This window comes from Brienomyrus brachyistius, unplaced genomic scaffold, assembly GCF_023856365.1.
Source record: "Brienomyrus brachyistius isolate T26 unplaced genomic scaffold, BBRACH_0.4 scaffold75, whole genome shotgun sequence".
NCBI classification, from domain to species: Eukaryota; Metazoa; Chordata; class Actinopteri; order Osteoglossiformes; family Mormyridae; genus Brienomyrus; species Brienomyrus brachyistius.
The window spans coordinates 500296-525594 of record NW_026042350.1 but is presented as its reverse complement, the minus strand read 5'-3'; the positions used below and the strand labels follow the sequence as shown (position 1 = coordinate 525594).

Genomic DNA, 25299 nt, shown 5'->3' with positions numbered 1-25299 from the left:
TGATATAGGACAAAAAGACGAGGCCAATGATGGCGAAAAACATCAGAACCAAAATGTCTATCATGGCGCGACAGTCGCGGAGGCAATAACTGCAGGTCTGTAGGTGTTACGAAACCGCCGGGATTCGGGGAGCCGCGTCCGCACTGGCAAACACGATGCGATCGGCGTCTGCAGGAGCCTTAATCAACCGCTGGGTACCACATCCACCCTCTTCCGCTCCTGATGACGCAAGGCTGCCAGATGTGCTCCCTGATGTTGCATAATATTAAGTTTCCTTTCCACATCCACGGCAGGATAAAGGCCACCAGAAAAGAACAAGCGGGATCGTTATTGGGCAAAAATATTTTATTGAATCTGGAGAATCAATTTGACTTCAGAACAATTTTAAAAGCTATGACAGGGCAACGATAAAGGACAACGAGAGCTGCTGATTCTTAAATATGTGTGCAGTTGATATAATACACGTTTAAAAAACAAGTTGGAATGTATGCATTAAGTATGTCTGATATCCGAGTATGGACATAAAGCAAAATATTTATGCACAGGGAAAACAAGGATGCAGGATTTATTTGATGAAAGCTGGGGATTTAGGTTGAGGTTTCAGCAATTGTGAGTTGTGGGGGTCGTCTCCATGGACTGGGGTGTGTGTGTGAGAGATTGTTTTAGACAGGGAATCAACGCCTTTAATAAGCAACAAGGATGGTCCGGAAAAGTTCAGTCTGGCAGGAAAGAAAAAAAAATCAACCCAGGGACAAACAAAAGGCTGGACAAAGGAAAGAGTACCGGTTCTCTCTCTCCATGTTATCTAGCAAATCACTGTTAGCACCGATTGTATACGACTGCAACTGTACGTGTACAGTCACCCAAACATTTTAAGATGTCCAGTTACCGGTTAATGAGACAGATAATTAATAATGACAGGTGCCCTTTTGTTCAGCAGTGCCGTTTGAGGTGTGTCGTGTGAACAGTATCTCGTTTTGAAACACACAGTAACGCCAGACATCCGCCACCCCAAATGTCACTTATTCCGCTGGTTCGATTGAGAAATCACTCTGTTCATATTCCAGACGAGCCCCTTTTTGCCTATTCCGCGATGACACATCAGTATCTACTAGTGTGTAAAATTACTAAACCCTTAGCCCTAATTTCCGCAGCCAAAATGCCAACAAATTAACTGTAAAACAATTTCAAAGCCTTGACGTTTACGCACTTTACCTAATCCCTCGCTATCATAGCTTTTTCCCATTTTAAATAGATATAGAAATTTGCAAATATCTTTCAGCTACATATTAAAGCATTATTTCCTACTCCTAAAATATTGTCTTCGTTTTCTTTTTTAATTTCATCTCCCTCTGTGGCAGTCACAGTGCATCACAAAAAAAAAATATTTGGGAGGGAGCAGAGAAGAGAAGCAGTAAAGATGGAAAGGACATGTAGGAGAATGGGTGCACGACAAACCATGGCTGACGATCTTTATTGCCGTAGCGCTCAGGATTTTATACGCAGGGTCGCAGAAACAGCGCTCGTTAATACATAAGAAAAAACCGCTTCGGCGTAGCAAGCAGAGGCAGCCGGATTGGGGGCGCAAAAAGGTTCATTTATGAAGCTCGCAAGTGTACACCTAGGTTTTAAAATGACCCTCAGCTGTGCAGGTTGCCTATAAAAGGATGCGCTAAGCATCTGGTTTGCGTAATGATATACTCATCGTCAGAGGGAGGTCTCCCCTTAAGATATGAGTGCGCGATTGCCCAACGCGGAATGATATTAATTTACGGTCGATTTTGGAGAGTTGATAGGCGTAAACAAACATGCGGGTCTCCAACAATCCCTGCACAATGAGGTTTCATCCGGTTGATAATACAACGCTTCAACCCGATTAAGAATTTGTATTTCTGTGTGTGCAGCTTACTGCGGTCTCGTTTAAAAATTGAGATGCAGAGATATGAAAATGATACAGAAACAGGCACACACGCACAAAAGATTAGTGACAAAACCAAAGACATTCGAATTACATGAGATTACATCTTCAGGATTTCATCTCCAGCACATTTCTGAAGATTACAGATTGGAATGTGATATTTGAAAAAGATGGAGTGGAATGACAAAAGTGGCTGGAATTGACCTTTTCGGAAACTGTGCTTTGCTTCTCCCTTAATCCTTAACACCTCTGTGATTTGGGCACCTTTCTGTGAGTCGTTGGTAGGGACTTAACCAGCCTTGTCCCACCAGGGCCAGGATGAGAGGAAAGTATTATTCATTTAGATGTGAAGGCATTCAGGCCTGTTGTTTGCAATTAAGTGTCTTGGCAACATTTAATTTCCGACTAACTGTGACTTCTGCTTCAAAAAGATGACACCACAAATAGGTGGGGGGGTATGATTGTTGGTCAGGATGAGTGACAGGCAACGTCCCCTGCCTCCTTTGATATGGCCAGGTGATCAAACCCCTCTGAGAGAGGTAGGTAGTAGGCATGGCCAAGATGGAGCGCTACGCTATGCTAGCAGTGCTCACTACGATTTTACCACGATAAATTTTCTCCCGATTCCAGTTATGTGGTGACGCAAGAACTCAAGAGTGCTTACAAACAAACCGCAAACAGCATGGCACACAGCAAAGGTCCAGGCAGGATGGTCCCAGTTGCGTTCAGACAACTGTGATTGGCTGCCTGAAGCTCTCTGTGGGGCGGGGTTTAAGACATGTGACCTCTGGGGCGTACACACATTGGGTTAAGACTTAAGTGCCACTTATCAGCTGCACCTTAGCTGAGCGTGGATGTGGGGAACTACACACACAGAAGGGAAAAGATAATGAGTGCCCCCTGCAGTGAGACGCGGGGCAGATTCAGAGGGGGTAGGGGTGCAAAAAGAACAGAAAAAAACAAAAAAAGAGGGAAAGTGCATTAAAACTGGATGGCACTGGGCTCTGGTTCTCATTCTCCCTCCCTCCACCCCCCCAGGTTATGATACCCCAGTCCCCACCCCCCTTCAGAAAGGCTCCACGTAGTTGGCGGGCAGCATCCCTTGTTGGCCCGTACGCTCCACACGCCCGTACATCCAGCCCTCGTCGATCTGCTGCACGTCCACAATCAGGTCGCCGTCCTGGAAGGACACCTCATCCTCGTCAGCTGCCATGTAGTCGTACACAGCCCGGTATCGCTTCTGCGGAGACGGAACGCAGGGAGAAAACAACCGCGTTACATGCGAGCGCTCGGCTATAGCACGAGTCATTGGACAAATGAAAAATACATACTGTATTTATTTTCATAAAATTGTACGTAAAATCAATGAAAAATTATGTGCTGACTTTTATTTTACATGCTAACGTGGGGCCCATTTCTCAGTCTTATGTTCTCATATGTAACAGAATGAATTTCAGATGAAATCAGGAAAATTCCTCACCCCGGCACTAGGGGGCGGTGCTGCGGCTGCTGGACGTGTGGGCTCAGGTTCGTAGTTGTAATTTTGAGAGGCGGCAGGTTGCTGATGAAAACCTGCAATGTGGAAGCAGACGGGTGTTGAATTTCATGTACTGCTTCCTGATTGGTCATTAGAATGAGACGCATAACCTTCATTTAACTTCCTGTTAACTTCCTGTTAATGGGAGGTTGGAGGTAATAAGCTAGGGTCATACATCAGACGCACATAGAAGTACGTAAACTAGCAACGTCAGTATAAACAGATGGTCGGAAGCATTAACATCACTCTTCTTAAATCTTGTAGTTTCTGACGTATTTAAACGCAAAGTAGACGTTCTGTGGGAGTTCATGTAAAACAAAAGCTTGGTTGAGGATTTGGTTGAGCTTGCTCAAGTGTGGGTGTGAGTGTTTACCTGAAGGTGGGTTGTGTGGCTGTGCAGGAACAGCCTCTCCCCCCATTCGGCTCTTCTCAAACTCCTCATGGTACTTAATCTGGAAAGAAACACACACAGACATCTGTGTAATTAACTCATCTCCCTCACATGCGGAATACACCACCGGGGAAACACATCTGCTCTTGCCTCAGACAGTTCCTTCATATGTGTCTGTCTTTTTCCACCGGTGCAGCACCATAAGCTGGAACATCACTGCCCAGCATACAGCCAGCCGGCTAACTGCTTGCTAATGCTAACTGCATGCTAACGCTAACCGCTCGTTAACACTAGCTGCTCGCTAACGATAACTCGCCAATGCTAACTGCATGCTAATGCTAACCGCTCGCTAACGATAACAACTCGCCAATGATAATCGCTTGCTAATGCTAACTGTGATTCAATTCCCTGCATAGAAACCTGATGGCAGAAAGGTATAGAGCAGGGCAGCAAAGCAGACCTGTACCAAGACACTAGCGCATGCTATCCACTTAGCGTACCAAGTCACACCCTTCAACCTAATAGCTAATCATACATTACTATACCTCTTACTTCATCTGGATGCTATGTGCTCGTATTTCAGCTCTCTTAATTCTAGCTGACCTCCTTCATTCACACACATCTGATATATCCATACACCGTTATCCGGCAGGTGGTCTTGCTCAGTTAATCTACGTAAATGCACATATGTGTATAAGGTCATGATGGACATCCACAGTTCTTTGGTCACTGTGCCAGAGAGCAGAAAGATATTTAAATGCTAATAACATTTCCCTTTGGCATTAGACTGCCTTGCCCTTTTGTGCAATTCCCCATAGTGGCCACCAGAGGTCTACAGGGGCCTTTATTTCCCATAGGTATGATACATGTGAACAATTAGGTTTACGAAAGAACTGGAGTACGTGGGCAAAAACCAGTTATGCGAGTTAAAAATAATAATCATAATTGCCGAACAATAACTGACTCATCATAAGAGTCAAGTAAATACCAGGAAAAATGGCAGAACCTCATGGCTGAGAGCTGGAGATTGGGTGGTGCGTGGAAAGCACCGTGAAGTTAATTATTCAAACTGGAAGCATTGCTGTGTCGAAATGGCCATATGCAGACCGGAAAAAAAAACCTGGGAATTAATGAACAGAAATCACCCAAGCGGCAAACAGACCGAATGTGCCAGATCTAACACCTATTTTTTTCACCTTGAATTGTGAAAATGTAATGTGTTTATTTTTAGGGTGGTGATTATTTTAATCGAGGATGAAAATCATATGATTTAAGAGCGGGTAATAGACAGAGCAGGGGAGAGCGAGTTGGAGCAAGTAAACAGTTTTAAAAAGTGGACCGATCTGGACGGCAGCACATGACAGGGCTGCATGAACAGGAAGGCCAAGCCCTGATAGGCTTTCCTGGTGGGGGAAGAACAGGAGACCACCTACTTCCCTTTGGCCTGCAGCGAATGTGGACTAGAGAACGTCAAGACAAAAGTGAGATCCAGGCAAGTAAAGAAAATACACGTCTGGACTGGAGCTCATCAACTCCTGTTATCTCCTTAACCAGGATTAGCTGCAATGTGTCAGCACACACCTTCAGTGCAAAAAACAAGCTCGGGGATTAAACGAATTCAGCAAAAATAACTGACAGTTAATTGTTTATAACAATCGTTAAGATCACCGAAAAAATAAATTGTATATGTACTGACCTATATTTCTGCCCAAAACATTAGATCACTTGGGTCGAGCCTCTAAATGTGTGTGTGTGTATGTGTGCACACGGGTATCTGTTATCTGTGTGTGTGTTTGTAAGGATGAAGATGAATCTCCTGTGCACCTGTACATGATGCAGGATGCTCACATGCCATGACTTTGCAGTAACATTTCTTACAGAGCAGTGATGCAGCTCCCTGGGGCCTTAACCTGAATAGACATCATAGCCGAGCGCATCTGTGCATATATAATGTGGAAGCATTGCTATCATGTATCTAAGTTTCAGAGAAGCTCCACCTCCGGAATCCCACCGCCATGGCAACAATTACCCAGCCGCGGCAAACCAAATACCCCGTTAGTGCAGTTGGAGCTGCCATCTTGGTGCCAGGCGGACACCCAGCCTGGGTGAGCCTGAATCTCACACACATACACACACACACCTCTCTCTCTCAGGTGGGTGGACCCGAGCCAGGCTGAGCAAACAGCTCAATGCTCAAGCAAACTAAAGCCCAGCGGGTCTCCCAAGGCTGAACAGAACAAGAACATTAATGCCGACGTTAAGTGCATAACACTTTAATTTTTCCCATCATCCACCCCCACTGCTCTGTCCTATATACCCTGGTACAGTAACCAACCAGACAATCTCGTCTATAAAAAAAACAAAAAAAAATGTGGAACAGGAAGTCCGGCTACCTGGGCCCACAAGAGACTCATTCGCCAAATCCCTCTGGTATTTTAATGGGGAACCCCCTTGAGTATTGGCACTCGAAGGCCAAAAGCCACAAGTGAGGTCCAGGTCCAGTGTTGGTCTTTCCCATGCTCCCAGAGCCAAAAAATTTACGAATCCCCTTGTAAAGCAGTTTGGGTCTCATTCTTCCTGCTTCTGAAGTTAAAGGTCTCAGGCCAATACTGTGCCGATCAGGCGCTGCTCCCCTTCACGGCTAAACGCCCCGCACGGGTGCGAGCTTTCGTTCACATTCTGGCCGGACGTGCCTTTCCGAAATGGGCCGAAGCAAAAACAGCAACTCGTATCATAAATGATACCCATACTGGTTCTGCTGTTCATCTGGCGGGAGGGAGGCGGTTACGCCTAGGAGAGAGGAAAGCGGCTCTTCCCACGCTCGCCTGTCTACCTGCATCTCCGCATTTCGTTTCTCCGCCAGCACTACCTTAAAGGCGCTAACATGCTGGACGTAACCCAGCAGAGCTAGAGAGCCCGGCTGAGGCACTCAGTGAGGAAGCCTTTCTTCAGAACTGAACAAATGGGATACGAATGTAGCAAGAAGACTCGCTGACACCATCTTTCAATTCCTTGCTTCCTCATGACAAAGTGCTCCTCTTACATCAAAGGAGACTAGATACTGGCTTTCACGTTAAATTCCTTAAATTGCTCATACCAATAAAGTTATGATATCATTTACTAATGGAGGGTGTGTTATATTACCAAATGATTGTGCTTATAGCCTTTTAAAGGCCCAAAGTGGTTAATGGTGGGCGAGAGGGTAGGAAGTTAGTCCTATTTACTGTTCTTGCAGAACGACACATGTGGGCAGATGAAGCGAGTTTGGGGTGGGGGTGGTGCGGAACACCCACGTTGCTGATCTGGTCCTGCGTCTTCTTGATCCGCTGCAATTCCGGCGTGTCGGCCACCACACTGAAACCCTTGCCCTTGTTCTTCTCAAACTCCTCCTTGTACAGCACCTGTGATAAAAGAGAGGGCCTTCACTGCACACGCGGGAAATGCAGGGGGTGGGGGGGTGCAGGGGCCGGCGTTGGGCCGAACGGCGCGTCCCAGAAGCAGACCGACGGGGACCCTAACTTCTTCGCTGGTTCAAGAAAACCACCAGTCTGAGAGCAGAGGGGGTGGAGCTTAAGTTGCGATTGGTCAGCTCGCATTTCCTCTCTATTTTCAGCTCAGTTTTACTTGTGTGCAGGGGGGCTGTGTCTTGCAAGCCTTAAACAAAACCTGAGGCAAAAAGAAAGTTGTTTCGAGCAGCAGTAGGACATGCCACCAGCTGTGCTTGACTGTGATTAACTAGCAATGATTGCATCTGCTGACATCGACACAGCCGAGCGGGAGCAGGAACAGTAATGAAAATAAAACAAACTGCAGCAGCATCAGGGCCGCGACCTCTGATCTCCGTTACAGCACTAGAAGGACCTGAACTCGACCTGGCGATGACCGCAGCCCATGTCCGCGAACGCTCTGAATGCGACTTCTGACACCGTGTGTTAAACCACAGTGTTGCTATGTGACCTTTTGTGTATGCATCTGTAAGTGAGTGTGGGCTGTCAAACTCTGCTGCGCCGCTAACGCGCCAAGTGCAGGTTTGTCACGACGGTAACGCGCCAGGTTCAGTTTGTCACGACGGTAACGCGGCAGGTTCAGTTTGTCACGACGCTAACGCGCCAGGTTCAGTTTGTCACGACGGTAACGCGCCAGGTTCAGTTTGTCACGACGGTAACGCTCCAGGTTCAGTTTGTCACGACGGTAACGCTCCAGGTTCAGTTTGTCACGACGGTAACGCGCCAGGTTCAGTTTGTCACGACGGTAACGCTCCAGGTTCAGTTTGTCACGACGGTAACGCTCCAGGTTCAGTTTGTCATGACGGTAACGCTCCAGGTTCAGTTTGTCACGACGGTAACGCGCCAGGTTCAGTTTGTCACGACACTAACGCGCCAGGTTCAGTTTGTCACGACACTAACGTGCCAGGTTCAGATTGTCACGACACTAACGCGCCAGGTTCAGTTTGTCACGACACTAACGCGCCAGGTTCAGTTGGCCACACCGCTAACGCGCCAGGTTCAGTTGGACACAACTAGTTATCCACACTGCTAATGAGTCAGGTTCAGTTAGCCACACTGCTAACAGGATAGGTCCAGTTAGCCACGGCACTAACAGGAAATGTTCGGTTAGCCACGCCACTAATGGGCCAGGACCAGGAATCAGGCCGAGCAGGGGCTGCAGAGGGATGGACACGCATAAACGGGGACAGATGGTTTTCTGTCACATGGGGCTACTTCCCGTAACGCAGCACAGACACCCGGCCTCGCAACCATTCCTTTTCGGACAGTGATGTATGGATTTGGGAGAAGCAGACAGATAAGATGAGCGTCCGTTTGCCAGAGCCACTGCAGGCCGACTGCTCCTGGGCATGAGCAGCATTAATAATGAACGAGAGCCGACAATCTCCACACGCATGTGTGTCTGGCAGAGCGTCGATGGCCAAATATAATGTCGGTGCGCCAAATATAAAGTGGGTCATCGCGTGCGGTCACTGTGGATGTGTGGATTCACGCCTCAGTAGCTGGCGGGGGGCGAGGGTGGGTGCGCGTGCACATATTTCTGTGTCCGGCGTGTGGGGTGAGGGGTGTGCGTTGTCATGGAAACCAGTCACACCTCATTACCAGACTTCACAGCGAGGCGGCGACAGCGTGACCGGGGGAACGTGAGAGGGGCACGAAGAGAAGAGGGGGCAGAGTGGGAGGGGGGAGGTGGGCGGCTCTGAGGCATTATGGGTAGGGACTCGGTGGCAGTGAGCCGTTTTCCTCCAGCTTTAAGAAATGAATGAATGAAGGAGACAGAAGGGATGGGGGGGGGGGGGGGGGGAGGGCGAGAGGTGTGGCAGGGAGGGAGGCAGGCGATTGGAGGAGACAGAGAGAGGAGGACTTCATTGAGCAAGGGCGACAGGAGAGGAGAAAACATCCTAAAACCAGCGATAATGAAGCCATGGGGAGAAGAGGGACAAAAAAGGCATAAATAACGGGCATCCGGGTACGAGCCCCCGACAGGAACGGCGCGCCCACCTGGCTCTGCATCTTGCTCTGCTGTTTGAGGCGAAGGTTCTCCGGGGTGTCCGCCACGCTGGTGAACGTCGTCTTGGGATAATGTCTGCAATGGCGAGAGGGCGTGGGGGTTAATGTGGCAAGCACTAGATATATGCACACAAACATATAAAAGCAGGTGCGGGGGTGAGGGGCCCCTTCCATCGCCAGCGCCCCCACCCTCTCATTAAAAGCACTCAGCCGCCGCTCTCGGGCACCGCAGGGAGTAGGAACCGACCCTGCGCCGCAGTCGCAGAAACATTGCAGGAGGTGCAGGGCTGCATGCTGCTTGCGATCCGCGCCTGCTAGCGGTAAGACCGACAACGCCGAACCTCCCCAACTCGCTAAGAAATACGCTCATTTCCCTGAACGCAAATTCTGCAGAAATAAACGTAGATCCACAGGAACAGGCCAAAGCAACAGGTCATATGGGACCAACAACGACACTCCCTAGCGTCTGATATATGGACGTCTAATTGAACGTGTAGTAAGCCAATCCAAAGGGAGTCGGCAGCCAGTCAGCCAATCCCAAGGGGGTGGGCAGCCAGTCAGCCAATCCAAAGGGGGTGGGCAGCCAGTCAGCCAATCCAAAGGGGTCGGCAGCCAGTCAGCCAATCCCAAGGGGGTGGGCAGCCAGTCAGCCAATCCCAAGGGGGTGGGCAGCCAGTCAGCCAATCCCAAAGGGGTGGGCAGCCAGCTGACCTTTGACACTCTGAGGTGTTTATTCCACTCCAAGTCTAACTTTCCGATCCTCTCTTCCTGCCTGCTGGTTTTTTCTATTTGAAATTAGGGCCGTGTGCGTTTATATGTACTATATGTGCGTTTATATGTCTACACTCTGGCGCAGCCATATGGGAAAAGTGATCAAAGGGAATAAGATGCACAATATAAATATTTTATTCCATGATTTAAAAAAAAAAGAAAAAAAAAGAACAAGGAGCGTAAAGGAAACACGTGCAGGTCCAGACCTCAAGATCCAGCGAAACCACAGAGACTAGTGGGAGGTGGAAGAACGTCCGACCCCTTAAAAGGCGGAGTCACTTCCCAGGAGATGCAAACAGAAAGATGTCATCCATCCTATATCAGCCCACGGCCCCCACCCACCCTCCAGAATGACAGTTAATTAAGCTGCAGGAAGCAGGGTCACATGGCGTGACGAAGTCGAAGGCTACTGGTGCCATTCTGGAATGTTCTCAAAATGCCCCCCACCCCCACACCCACCCCCGACACACACAAAGCATCAGTAAAATGACACTCTGAGCTCAGAGAGACTCCGATTACAGCTCCCGGACACAGCCACCCCCAAGAGCCCCCAATGCTCTCCGTCGCCGCACCCATCCCACGTATGCAGCCCATACTCCCATCAGGCCTTGGGGCCCAACTCCCGCCCCCCCCCCCCCAGCAGTTTGAGGTCTCCTCCTCAATCTGGCGGCTTTCCGCACGAGGGAGAAGCCAGGCGACTGTTTTAGAAGCTGCTCTGTGCAAAACAAGCCGCCACAGAACGATCCCCAAGTGCCGAGCCTGGGCCACGATTCAGCTGAGGGTCCCGGAAGGGGCCTGAGGCGGAGGGAAGCTCACAGCCGGCATCACAGGCCAGACTTAATGTGGCCGATTCCATTTGCAGAGAGGAGAAAAAAAAAAAAAAAAAAAAGAGTACTGTGTGTTTTTTAAATGTGAGAAGGAGTGAGACCCACTGGAAGTGGTGGTGGAACATCACAGGAGACACAGAGACCCCAGTTTACCTAAAGCACACAGGGGGAACAGGCAAAAGGCCCACCTTATGAGTTAATGCCAAATCAACAGGACGTAGCCACAGTGGAAAGTTCCAGAAAGATACAAGCCCATCTACTCTATATGGTCAAGCACAATGCTGTGCAAAAGTCTTAGGCAGCTAAAAAAAAATTGTTAAAATTATGTTTATGTTGGTGTAAAATTACAATATTTTGTCTGTCAAAGTGCATCAGCGTAGTCATTTCAGCGTAGACTTCAGAAAAGTCCCAATATTCACAAGCAACCCTCGAACCCTCAGCCACTAGTGTACCTGCGGGGTAATTAGTACTTCATGAAATTACTTAGCTAATTAAAGTTAATTATTTGAGCTGGTAGTGAAATTTAACAAGTACATGGAATGGCTGGGCTGCCCATGGGGAGAGATTTGGAAACCAAAACAAGGAATTCTTAAAGTTTGCTGCATTACTATTTATTTGTATCGATTGTGATTTTTTTTATTGTGTTTTATTCTGACCAAATACACACTTTCTATCAAATAACAAAATACATAAACAAATATTCTTTGGCTGCCTAAGACTTTTGCATGTAACTATATGTGGACATTCCTATTTAGACGAATTAGCTAATTAAGTCACACCCAGAATTCACTGGTATGCAATAAAGCACAGAGTTATGCAATCTACTGCAACAAACATTAACCGCAGCATGGTTGGTTGTACAAAACAAGTTAGTAAACTTACATTTGGCACTATCATGGGACGTCACCTTTCCAACACGTCAGTTCGCTGCATTTCTGCTAGAGCTGCTCTGCTCAACAGCAAATGACGTGACCGTTAGGCTCAAAACATCTGGGGTTCTCTTGAACTGGGCCAGACAAGCTCAGAGGCAGGAACCTACATCCAACATCAGCAACCACATGAAACAGCAGCAAATTCCATCAGCAATATTCCAACATCTAACGGAAAGCCTTCTCAATACGAGTAGAGGCTACAATACGAGTAGAGGCTATTACAGCAACTACAGACCATCCAACTCCATACTGAATGAGATGTTGGCCAAGCTGATAGTGAATTAATGTAATGGTCTTAGTTACTGTTCCATCATTGAGAGAGGCTTTTTGCATTATGAAAAATTATTTTCCCAATTTTCTTTCAAAAACATCTAAAGTACTATATTTATCCAATAAAAAGCAATAAACAAAAACAAAACAATGAGGGAGCACCTGTGTCGAGGTTGAGACTCATTCCCAGTCTGTTCCGAGCTGCAGGAGTGTGTCGTCACATTAAAGACCGTACAACTTGCTGAGGACACCCGAAACGATAATCCCAAATGCGAGTGGGATTAAGTTATTAAAGCAATTTATTCAACTATCTGACGCGTTTATCCAAAGCAACTTACAGTAGAGGGAAGACTTACAATTTTATCAATGATATCCCAAGCAAATATCAAAGTTCAGGGCAGATCCGCACATTTTTTTAGGTGATCAGTACTTCAACCAGATCCATTTGAATTTCCCGCACTCTCCAAAATCATGTCAGTTGCGCAGATTGTAAGGTTCTGTCACATGCTACAGTAAGCCTGAGGCATATGGTTTAGAGCTACCAACTACTGAGATGTCAGCTGTGTGGAAAATTCTGTAGATCGGAAACAAAGTAGCCCAAAAGCTACATTGGAATGCAAGAGTGTTGTTTAACGCAACGGATCTAATTAGGCACTTGCAGAACCATCATAAGGAAGAATACTGCAAAATCCGCAGGCCTAGGCAGAAGAAGAATGCAACAGCGCCTACTGTGTGTGTACATACTTTTCAATTTTTATTAAAAGATTGTAGAAAGGGGCCCAGATCCAATCCACACCCTGGATTAACAAATCTTCTGCGTTGACCATTCAGTGATGGCTTGACGCCTTGCAGAGGGTTAACACTTGTTTGGGTGTCGTTAGGTGAAGTGCTGATTTTTTTTTTTCCCAGAGTTTACTCCCAGGCAGGGTGCACAAGCAGGTGCCCCTGTTTCTTTTGGGCTTCGGGTAAGGTCGGATGGGGGGGGGGACAGGTGCGGGGGAGGGGATGTTTACTGTTCTGCACAGTTAAACATTTTTACTGGCTCCATTCCAGTGACTTTTTTTTTAAAAAGATTGGATTAGAACTCTGAATGTTGGTTATAAATACTGGATTGGATCAGGGTGCCAAAAAACCGATTTAGTACATCCTAAATTTTCAACGTTCGAGGCTACTTTATCGTCACCAACAGCTGTGCACACATACATCGGACCGCGGTGCAACACACCACGATATAACAGAACACAATGAGCAACAGGACAAAATAGCATTACAATAAACCGATATGGGGCCATGGGCATTCAGACCTTGTGTTTGTATATTGTTGCACTATTTAGGGGGACAGACCTTGTGCCCAATGGGATTCAAACCCATGAGTTTTGCAATGCTCCGTTTGTCGAGCAGAAGGAGCAAAGGTGGTCGGAAGATTGGCGGTGACCCAAACCAGGGATACATGAGACCCCAAAGAGCATCCTGTACACCCACAGCTCCCTAATCCTGCCCCCCGCCACCCTACCCACTATGGAAGGTGAGCTCATACCCACAGGACAGGCCAGGAAGGTCATTCCCAGATCCGGAGGCAGGCCAGTTAACCCAGGAACTGTGTGTGTGTGTGTGTGTGTGTGTGTGTGTGTGTGTCCCTCCCTCTCTCTCTCTCTCAACAAACATAAACATGCAAATTGGGGATGGGAGGGGGGGGACATGTGGCTGGAAATGGAGAAGAGGAACGAGTTCCTGGAAAGTTTTAATAGGCGGTCATGTGTCTTCACACCCCAGAACAGCATGCTCGATATCACGCATGGTCCATTATGCATTTGAATAAACCAGACAGTAATGTCAGTCACCGGCCATTGAGATTTGCCTAAAACAGCAACGTACTGACGACTGCCTGCCAAAGCCAGATTTCTGGGGCCCTTGCGGTGAGTTTCGATGACCAAACAGGTAATCCCGCTTCTGCTTGTTTGTGTAACTCAGTGGCGCGCACTGGCGGTCGCTTGCGTAACGGCAGATTGATGTGTGGCTGCATTCTTTTCCCTCAGGGGACCGTAATCGAGTCCGAAATCGCACAAACTCCCGTTATAAGACCATAAACACTCCATTATGACTCGCGGGGTGGGGGCTGCACAGTAAACAGGCCGAAGCGGACACAAACGGCTCAGTGTGGCGGAGATTTGCATATGGGGGGGGGGACGCCCGTTTTGTGGCCGCATTCGCACTCTGCACGGCCTGCTGGCAAAACCGCCGGCGCTTCAGGCCTGCCACGCGTGTTCATGCGCGTCCTGAAGGCCTCTCGCTGAGCACACAAAATCTCATTTCCGTGGGTGTTCCCCGAGCACCGTCCCTCCCACAGAGAGCTATTTCGTAGATGCTATTTCTTACACGTCCAGAATGTGAGGTGTCTCGGATCGTAACATGGCTGCTCTGGTGTCTTTCATGTGGTTTGGGAGTCTGATAAAATCCGCAGTTATTCGCAGTGGGAAGGAACAAAGCTGCCCCTTCGATTTGGATCGAGCCCAGACAGCTGCCGGATTTGCGGGCCCCCGGGGCGCTGGGACACACGGACACTCTCGCCTGTCAGCGCCCCCTTCCTGGAGGGGAGGGCGGGATGGGCTCCTGCCATCATTTCGGTCTTTGTTTACCACATCCCACACCGGAGGCTGAAGCGTCTGATTTACCCCCGAGCGCCCAGCGTGCCTTGCTGAAAAGCCACTGCCTGAGAACAGACTAGAACTTGGCATGACTGCCCCGAACTGGCCAGAGGGGTGTTCTGTACCCCGTGTACCTCCCTTGCCTCCACATTTTTCTGACCCTACCCCCCCACAGGGTCCTTGGCTGACTGACCTCACTGGCCTGTCCGGGTTCTAATAGGCACCCATGCCACAGTGACTATTTGTACCCTAAACCGTTTACTTTGGTTACCTCATATTGCTGCACATGCAAGTCTGTTCACGGTGGCATTTCCACCTCCCAGAAGCCCTCAGTTGCGCCGCCTGTGAGTCAAACTGCACCAGGATTGGCCTCAAAGTCAAATGGAGGCGACACGACCAACACAATGACCCGGTCCTGGGCAAGACATTCCCGCCCTGCGGTCTGTTTACACATGGACTCGAGCCTGCCCAGGTTTATTACCCCAGACGGTTGCCTGTGTGTTGGGGATCGCTCTTCCAGGGCTGCATGTGGCGAGGAGCAGAGGAGCATGGGAAATGGAAAAGACCAGAAGAAAGCAGACACACAGTCAGACAGACACACGCACACACACACACGCACACACACACACACAGAGCTACTGACTGCCAATATCCAGGGTCACAGGGGCCATGGGAGCGAGTTTCCTGGGAACGGCGGGTTGCATGGAACTGAGGGGGGGGTGGCGGACAATTTATCACTGCAGAAGAACTTGTGGAATTTCCTCTTCCGACATTCCCCACGGGGGAGCGGGCGGGGACGTGGGCGTGGTCAGGGCAAAAGGGCAGGGTCCTGTTTGCCATATAGTACCAGAGGTGGAGATTACGGGGGGGGGGGGGGGGGGGGGGGGGGGGGGGGCACTCACGCGTTGCAGTATGGTCTCTTCTCGAAGCCTTTGTAGTTCTTCATGTTCAGAGTCATCTTGCAGATCTCGCAGCTGAAACATCCTTTGTGCCAATACTGCGGGGGGAGACAGAGAAAAGCAGAAAGGCTCAGTTTTTTTTGGGGGGGGGGGGAATTGCGGTCGTCAATGGTTACACAGGCACACAAAAACAAAGAAAGCCGTCACACGGATCACATGGAGTGTTAACTTCCTCGACGGGGCTCGAACCGACACCTTTCCGGGTCCGGGAGCCAATGAGGAAATCGACAGCGCCAAGGCGACGAGAGAGTAAAACTGCATCTCCACAGTCACATGACTGAAGCTGTCGGAAAAATTTTAAAGCCCCACCTAGTGACATTAAATACTATATTAACATAATGACAGAGGCGCTCTGGAAAATTCTAGAAAGATATATGCCTACCTACGACAATAAATGATTGTGATCTGGTGTTAAGGTTCCAGTTAACGTCCAATCTCTGCATTAACTACCTCAAATGGGACTGTGTCAGTAAATGCTCACTCCAGCAAACAGGTGGTAGGGGGGCAGCATCTCCAAACTCCCCGCCTTGCGAAGCTTGACGTGATGAGCTACAGGAACTACACACACACACACTATATACACCTAAGCACCTGACGGCCCGCTTGATGTGACTGATTTGTGTGGGCAGCCTACAGACCTCACCCCCCCCCCCCCCCCCCCGGCACCATCAGCAGGTTTGGTCGCAGGTAGATTTCGTCACCTTCTGTGGCACGTGTGGGGTGGCCTGACCGCTAATCTATACGAGACTGCAGATGACCCACAACCTCCACATCCAGCATGTGGTCTGTCCCACAGCGGCCCGCTTCCTCTCTGAAGGAACGTGTCACTCGCTTAGGTGCTTGAATGTCTCAGGAGACCTCATTTAGCTGAAAGGGCTGTCCCATCTCTGTTCCCACTGACAGTGCACACCCCCCCCCACCAACCCCCACTCCGTGGGAACAACATCAATAACACCACTGTAATCCCAAGCACAACGCACCAAAAAAAAAAAAAAAAAAAATCACAACCCCAACAATTTCAGCAAGTTCTTAAACCGATGGTTGCCGCCCAATCAAAATTCAAGATATTATTTGCGCAAAAGAGAATAAATAAAGGTTAAATTAAATAATGTTAGAAGGGAGAGATATTAGGCTGCAAACAAAGGCCAAATAGAAGATCAATGACAGTTAAACTATAGCGGAATACGGGAGTGAAGAGATCATTCTCATTAATCATTATTTATTTACAGTTTGCTGATGGGGGGAAACCTTTGCTGGTCTGTCAGACGAGGCTGTATTTCAGAAGCTCGTTTAATTAAAGTAATTAAATTGGACAACGAGCGAAGCTCAGCTGCACTTTCAGGTGTCAGTCACGTGTCAGAAACGACTGTGATCGCCCCCCCTGCCCCCACCGTTGTGGCGTCCAGCACAGGCCCGTGCGTGGGAGGGTGAGTCTGAGGGTGGGGGCTGAGAAGGAATGGGAGGGGGGGGGTGGTGGTCACTTGGCAGAAGCAGCTTCAGAGAGAGAGAGAGAGAGGAAATGAACGACCGTAAACACAGGCAGCTGCCAGACAAGTCGAGAGGGAAGGAAATTGGGGGGGGGGGACCAGGAGCAAGACTAGAGATTTAGGAAAAAGAAGAGCTAAGCCTTTACAGGGCGGGGGGTTATTTTAAAGACAATGAATGAGGATACACTATTTAAACTAATTAGTTTATATTTATTTAGGGGCAAACCAGCACTAAAGCCCCCTAAACTAGCCCTAATGATGTCGCTGAGGAGAACAGGGGGGGTTCTGCATGGTGCCCCACCCACCACCTCTCGCAGCACCACATCTTGCCGGGGGCGGGAAAATCGGCGGCGGCATCATGCGCATGAAATGCGGACTCGCGCATGCAGACAGCAACAAGGCCTCTCACTCTGCGGGGGCTTTCCCCGGAGAATTTCCCGCCCCCTTGTCTCCAGCCCGCCATCAGACGGATAAAACGGCAGCGACGTTGCCACAAGGACTGGATAATGGAAGGTAAATCATTAAGCCACCTCCCCCGGGGGGGGAAGGGTGACGTTTAGCAGCCTGGATATGAAGGTCCAGTCGTTCCGCTCCTGCCGGCACCCTAACCTTTGACACGACGTTTTAAAAAAGGACGGGGGGGGGGGAATTAGCCATGTCCAGACTGAGAGCCGCCGAGAATGTGCCTGCCAGACCGCTGACGGCTTCGCTCTCTGGTCGCGAACAAGCAACCAACCAAACAAGCAAGCAAACAAAATGAACAAAGACAATGGCTGGATGAGATCCCAGGGCTCCAGAGAGGGGGCTGCGGCACAGAGAAGAGTCTCCCCATTTCTCAAATATAAACCGACACGTCTATGGGTCCCTTATGATGTGGAAGGAGATGAAGCAGGTAGGAGGGCCGCCTGCTAACGACCTGGACTTTGACCTGCGGCTTTCAGGGGTGGATATTAACTGGCTAGCGGCACGAGGCCCCCCTCCCCGGCTGAGAATACCACACTAAATGTTGCCACCTTATTGACAAACCCCCCAGGACTCTTGGCTGCAGGTTCACCTCATTCAAAAGGCAGCAATGCAAGGAGTTTGAATCGGAGTGGGGGGATTATGGGAAAGAGAGGCCCCCGGATGCGGCCCCTGTACTTTGTCCCGGGCTCACACGTGTACGGTCCGACTTACTGCGGTAATCCGACTGGTCGGGTCTTTTGTAAGACAGGCTGGGCGCTAATCTGATTAGATCCCTCAGCCACCGTGGTGGAAAGTAGCAACGTCGGTGATCTCCTGGGAAGAACTGGAGATCCATACAATAGGCACTGGGAGATTGAGAAACCCACCGCACGGCTGCACGCCCGATCAGCGACGGACTGGAAAAATGAACGCCTTGATGTCTTAAGTTCTCTTATTTATTTAGCCTTGTGCAACTGTGTTTGAACTATGCGTGCCGCCTTTGCACTTTGCCTCGAGTCCTCGCGCTGTGAAATCTGTGCACTTCATGTTGTTTTGTTGCTGTATGCAAATGAACTTCCCCTTGGTGTGAAGCACAGCTAATGGCCAAATCCTTCACACTACCTTTTATGTGGCTTTATTTTAAATCTCCTTTTAATGGTCCTGCTCATGTTTGCCGCAGTCTCAGTGATTAAAACTCCCCGTACCTTTCAAACTGCACCTTTGACGACTGAAGAGTGATTCTTCAGGTCATGCCGCCCCCACGATCCTCGCCGCCCCCCCCCCCCCCCCCACGATCCTCGCCGCCCCCCCCCCCCCCCCCCCCCCACGATCCTCGCCTCCGGCTCCCTTTCACGTTTCCGAAACCAAACTTTTTAACAGTACTTTCTTTACATTTGAGATTTTCCATGCATACCTCAGTTGTTCTACCAGGGTGTGGTTATAGGAGCCGGTTTCAGGAATCGTTACGCGAGCGGGATGCGCGCGCTGCCCTGCTCCCGTCATCACTGTAGGAACCCAGGAGCTGGAAAAACTCAACAGCCTGGCATCCCTTAATCCCTAGCGCAGACCCCCCACCCCACCCCACCCCCAGAGACCCACCTGCTCTGGGAAGGTATACTGGGAGTCTCCTCTCTCATTTCTTGGCTTATTTTTGGAATGGGAGCAGTTCCGTGACCCAGTTTTGTCTGACACCCACCATCTCGGGTCCTCATCTCCACCCACCTCACTCGGCAACGCCCCCCCCGCCTGATCCAAGAAGTGGTCGTTTCAGGCCAAACACGGGAGCCAAGCCAAAGATTCGCTCCAGTGCTACAGAGGCTCAATTCTGGGCCGGACAGATCTCCATGAAGCCAAGAGGATTTGGGTAAACAAGCAAGAAGTGTGGACGAAGGAACGCGCAGTCACCGTTACGGTAGACTATTTAGACGAAAGCTGCTATTTTGGGGTGAGAAATCCAGGGGCATCTTCATTACTGTTACTGGCTATTATCAGACATGTTTACCCAAAGCTAGAGCTCCAAGAGCGACTTTCCATGTGGGGGAGGGATGTAAACTACTGCCCAGTCGTCGCGCCGCACAGCAAACGTGTCCAGGTGTCACCCAGCTGTGAGGGGGTGGGGCCGGTTATGCTATTAGCTGGAATTGGCTGCTAAGAGGCTCTGACAACCAGCTGAGATAATCAGCCCTGTCAGGCCTTGCTGGTGTTCAGAGGCTGTCATGTGTACAGACAGCTTGAAGGGGGGGGGGGGGGCGACAGGAAAATGCCAGGGGACCAGGGTGGAGCGCTGAAGAATGGCCCAGCGCTGCCGCGAATACCAAAACCAGCGAGCTAAAGTGGACGGCTAGACGGAGATGATTATACAGGTGACTGCATCCACCCTCAGCCGAGCGACCGGCCGGAGACGCGTCTGTGAAAGTAGCAGCCCACCACCCCCGCAAAGACAGGAAGAAGAAAAAAAAAAAAAAAAAAAACACGCAGGCAGAGGGGCTGCAGGCGTGCAAAGCGGGAAGCGGCTGCCTGGAGCCGCCTGGCCTGGTGTGGCAGTAGTGCATCACCTCCCCGTCAATTGAAACCTTGAGCTCGGCCACCCACAGTCAAACTCTGCTGTGCCTTTATGACTCCTGCACACACACACACACACACACACACACACACACACACACACACACACACACACACACACACACACACACACACACACACACACACACACACACACACACACACCACTCGCAGGCCAGTGACATCACACCTCGCATGACCCCGCTCAGGCTGCAGTACCACATCAACCCCCACCCCAACTGAAATGCACGGGCCCAACGGCGCCGTCGCCACTGGCTGAGCTCGCCTTCACGGCGCAACGTACTGGCGTCCACCACCCCCCAACCCCCCCACGGCAGGACGATGGCGCTTTCCAGAGAGGGTGGGGCCGCTCCAAGGTGCCTGCATTGGTGCGTGACGCCGCAGCCATGCCACCCTCCTGGGGACGCAGCCCGAGGAGTCCGGCTCACACCACTGGCTAATAAACACAAAGGATGGCTGGCAGGAGGGGGGTGGAACAGACATGAGAGAGTCCCTCAGACACGCTGGTTCACTGAAGAGAAAGCGGGGGGGGGGGGGGGCAAACTCAATCATGCACTCACCCTTCATGAAGGAAATGTAAACCTGAAACTGGAATCAGAGGCACATCTCAGAGGCCGACCAGGATTACCCTAAATCGCCAGGACACACTAAGAGGAGGACATGCTAGCTCTTTCACAAGTGCGTGTCAGAGTTAAAGAGAGCCTTTCTGCAAGCGTGGGGGGGGGGCCCAATTTAACAGAGGACCACACACGACATCGCAGAACTCAGTCACACGTGTCCGCGTAACACACCGTGAAGTCTCAACAAGCAGGGAGCCCGTCAACCACAAACCGCTTCTACAGACCATAATATCAGCACAGCAACTGTAGGCTTCCACGCCTTAGGCCAGTGTGCGTATTTTTAGATTTCAGTAAAGTTTATATGGCATAAAAAAAACATTACAGAAGCTAGAATTTAAAGTTTCAATAAAATACAAATTCTTGTAGAATTTGTGTGGAATTAAGTCAAGCAAAATTTCAAATTGACTATGAATTCCCTCAGGCCCACAGTTGGTCTGGGGGGGTCACCAGCGCCATAGGGCATCACGGGAACGTCCCAGTCAAACCAGCAGCCAGGGCTTCTCCCTTCCTCCCCGACGGTCTCTGTCCACAAAGACCAGGTCTCTCTGAACGCAAAGAAACCAGTCGACCCAAACCGGACCACGCTCTCAAGAGCGTTACGCCAATGGCGCACACACACCTCAGCTTTCGTTTGGACGTTGTCAGGTGATACCACAATGATGAATCGGGCCCGACTACGTGTCACGCACACTGCAACCAGCAACTTACACCTAAATACTAACCACCCACCCCTCCACGCCTCCCCCACTACTTCTTGACCAATTCACTCTACAGTCACAGGACAGACATGATTCATAGACAGGAGAGTAACAAGAGACAGACTGTTATCTGACCAGGCTTCACCTCTGTATTGCTTTCCTTCCGGAATGTTCCATTTGACAGCCCATTAGAAAAAAGCTTTATATGACCGAGAGGAGAGGGACCACACACAGGAATGCAAGTCAGCTTGTTACCCCAAGGGACACATAATGATTAGTATACTTTAGGCTTGGGGGGCGGGGGGGGGGGGGGGGGGGTAGGGTGTTTTACAGGTGGTACAAGCAAACGCAAGTATACAGACCTTCCCCCAGTAACCGAATCCTCAAACGTAAGCACCTATTCATAGCAATTCCAGGTGACTGTATCATCACCCAACACACGATGAACATTTGTGGATCACAGTCCTATGGACAGGAAACCGCTGCCGATCATATAGGGAAGTAAATTAAATAAACGTGTAGCAATGAACATAGATGAAGTAACCACACCTTTTATAGCATCCGAAACAGCATCGTTTACCTCCCCCAGATCTGGCAGAAGTTTCCAAACATAGCAGCGGCCTACTGACCAATTTAGCCTTCCAGTGCAGGGAAAAATCGCAAAATGACCTCCCTCCCACCACATCCGTGATCACTGGAAAACATTAAGATACGCATAAGCATCACTCACAGCAGGACAAAGGAGCCCGATCCGCCTCGCTTATCCGGGAGGGGAAGGTATGATCGCCCGGCCTCCCACCATAAATAACACGGAGGGTAAATGACGACGGGTTATGGAGGAGAAAACAGCGGCATGAGAGCAATTACACCGTTTTTATATGTTAAGTAGAAACACGTAGTGATCACCTTCTTTATATCCAACGTTATCTTGTGCAGTAGCGGCGATTTATCCACAACCCACACTATAAACGCGATCTAAAACACGGAAATGGAGGGGGGGTTAAACTGCATTTATTGCCTGGCGGGCCTGGGCTTCCAGCCCTCCGGTGCTGCGGCGGGGATCGGGCGGCGCGCACGGCGACACGGGCACCGACTGCGGCTTCGGGCATGTCGGTGCGCCTTTAAGAGCCTAAAAACTAAACTTTTCCCCTAGAGAAAAGGGAGAAACTCCCACGCCCATAGCAGTCTGCCCTGTCTCATTGTCGTATGTGCAAGCAGAATGCATATATGCATTAAAACACTTTTTGAGACGTTGGATTTTTTTTTTTTTTTGGGGGGGAAGAGATGCAGGCTGCGCGTGCGGGTTTCCCCCACGCGCCTCCGGGACACACTGGTTGCGTGATCTGGCGCAAAAAAGGGCTCCTAGGATCCGGTTGTAGAGAAACCCAAAGGAGGCCGACTCGGTGCGTGTCGCCAGATCACCGACACGTTCAGCAAAACGCACAAGCCACGGGCCCGGCTGGCGGGGGGAGCTCGGCTGCCGATCAGTGGTAACGATGGTCATTATAAAGCCAGTTTCCACGCCAGTGCCAGAAATTAGCTAGTTCCTGGATCGGAAGCTGGATGCAAATCTACATATATTTCAAAAGCGCCTTTTAGCATGCCCGCTTTGCTGCTAGCGCAACGACGAGCGATCGGGTGTGCAGGTGAGCAACAGAATAGCTCATGAATTTCAAAGAAAAACACGCTAAACAAAAAAAGAGGTTCCCCTTACCTTATCCAGACAATTCACTTTTTCCGTCGGGTACACGACTCGGTTACATCTGCTACACAGCGGGTTCATTTTCCTGGAGTGTTATGGTAATCCGCTAGATTAAAACATACGATTTTATATGTAATATCAGAAGACCCCCCCTAAAAAAAAAAAAGATCAGAACGGTAAATTTTGTACAAGGCAGGTAGACAGACACGGATCGCACAGCTGACTGTCAGTAAACGCGTCCGGGGCGTGCAGCGCGTTCACGACGCCGGGGTGCTGAGGAGGGGCGGTACTGCAGAGCTTCCACGCCATCGTTTTTTTTTTTAAATTAATATAACGTTACAGTGGCCCTTTTTAACAGAGCTCTTCAGGAATCCCCCGTAAAGAAGGAAAACTACTTTATTTGTCGGATGCATCTATAGCCTTTGGTTTTTCACGGCGCCGTTTTGCTTATATTTTCATAGTCTGTGACCTGGCGTAAGATGGGAGCGAGCGGTGCGTGGGCACGTCGCCGTCGGTTAAAATAACGTGAATCTTATAGCGTTTGGGACCCTTTGCGACTTTCGGGTGGGACTGTCTTAATATTGACTTCTGGCACGGACCTGGAAACCATAAATCTATTTTAAACAAAAATGGATTTTAAAATCAGAAGAATTGTATGACTTCTGCACCAAGCCAGGATCATCAGTGCACACTGAAGTGTTCTAAATATACATCAAAACCGCTGAATAATGAGCAAAGTAACATCAGAAGAACGCCCATAAACGATCTTTTTGTATACCAGATAAACATACGTTTCCGTTTTAGTTCCATTTTTACGTTTTTGGGGACCTCTTGTGTTCTTGATGGGAACAATTTCCCTTTCCTGTTCAAAAGGATGACTAAGTATTACACTTGCAATGAACATGAAATAAGATGACATTTTAAATAACTAGTTTTGACTAGAAACGAATGCGTATTGTCATCCAGCTGATGGTGAAAAGCAATCAAGTCGAAAATCCAATTTTATGATAAGTATCATAATCAACATGACAATTGACAGAAATTATGTTTTCCAAAGAGCCATTTAATATACTTATACAAGCCAAAAACAGCATTAGCGGTTGTAGATGTGGGTCTCGCTGCACGTAAGAGGTTCAAGAGATTTCGCAATTTCAAGAACGAGTATTTGTATTTTTCTCATTTTATTAAACGTCAGCGAATCAGCACCGGCATCTCTTCCAGGTTGTACCCCTGATTTGTACCAAAGGCTGCTTGGGACAGGTTCAAGTTCCCCCCACTTCAAACCTGCTCAGGGTAAATGGTTGGAAGATGGATGGATAGTTGAGCAAATAAACATATTTATAAATATCGTAAATGGAATTATCTCCCGAGTTTTCCTACCATAACAAATGTCAAGGACATAATTACCAGATTACACCTGACCAGGGTAAATAAACAGTTACCAGGTGGATTAACGGATATCTTACTCAAAGTAATCAGAGAATACGTCGCCATCGGGTTGGAAACTATTATTAGCTAAAACGAATTATTTGGAAGCAAATAAAAAGCTACCCTTACAAACTCATAACGTTCAATAAAGTCCCTGCAAAAATGCAACACGTTTCCTCATACTTATCTATAGATGATTATGGACCAGCTGTAAACCGATACCGGTTTGTTTCCTGAATGCTTTTGTTTTAACATTTGTTTTACAATGTGCTTTCAAAAGCATAACATGTCCTAATCCCTCCCAATTTTTAAAATGCTTTAAAAAAAAAAGAGGAAATGAACTATGTCAAATATAGAACGGGATACGATTGGTCCTTCGCTGTTACCAACATAAAAAAAATAGCAACAGTAAGGTGTGTTAAGCGAGGTGTAGAAAAGATTGAACTTTGTTGAACTTCCGGGGGATGGGGGTGTGTTAGTGTCCTCTGAGCTGGGTGGCGTTAGGGACATGGAGTATGGAACTATTACATACACGAATTGCAGTAGGAGCACCTTAATGACCTGGTACTGC

At 49.1% G+C, this 25299-nt stretch overlaps 1 protein-coding gene across 1 annotated transcript; it reads right to left on the bottom strand.

Moving 5' to 3' along the window:
* Positions 1–327: 327 nt before the first annotated feature.
* Positions 328–23568, bottom strand: LOC125726756 (LIM and SH3 domain protein 1-like). The gene is made up of 7 exons (XM_049003199.1): positions 23313–23568; positions 15710–15804; positions 9354–9438; positions 7140–7247; positions 3829–3907; positions 3399–3490; positions 328–3158 (listed from the first exon to the last, which is right to left on the bottom strand). The coding sequence occupies exons 1-7, from the start codon at positions 23379–23381 to the stop codon at positions 2985–2987; spliced, it is 702 nt and encodes a 233-aa protein (XP_048859156.1). The 5' UTR covers positions 23382–23568; the 3' UTR covers positions 328–2984.
* Positions 23569–25299: the final 1731 nt, after the last annotated feature.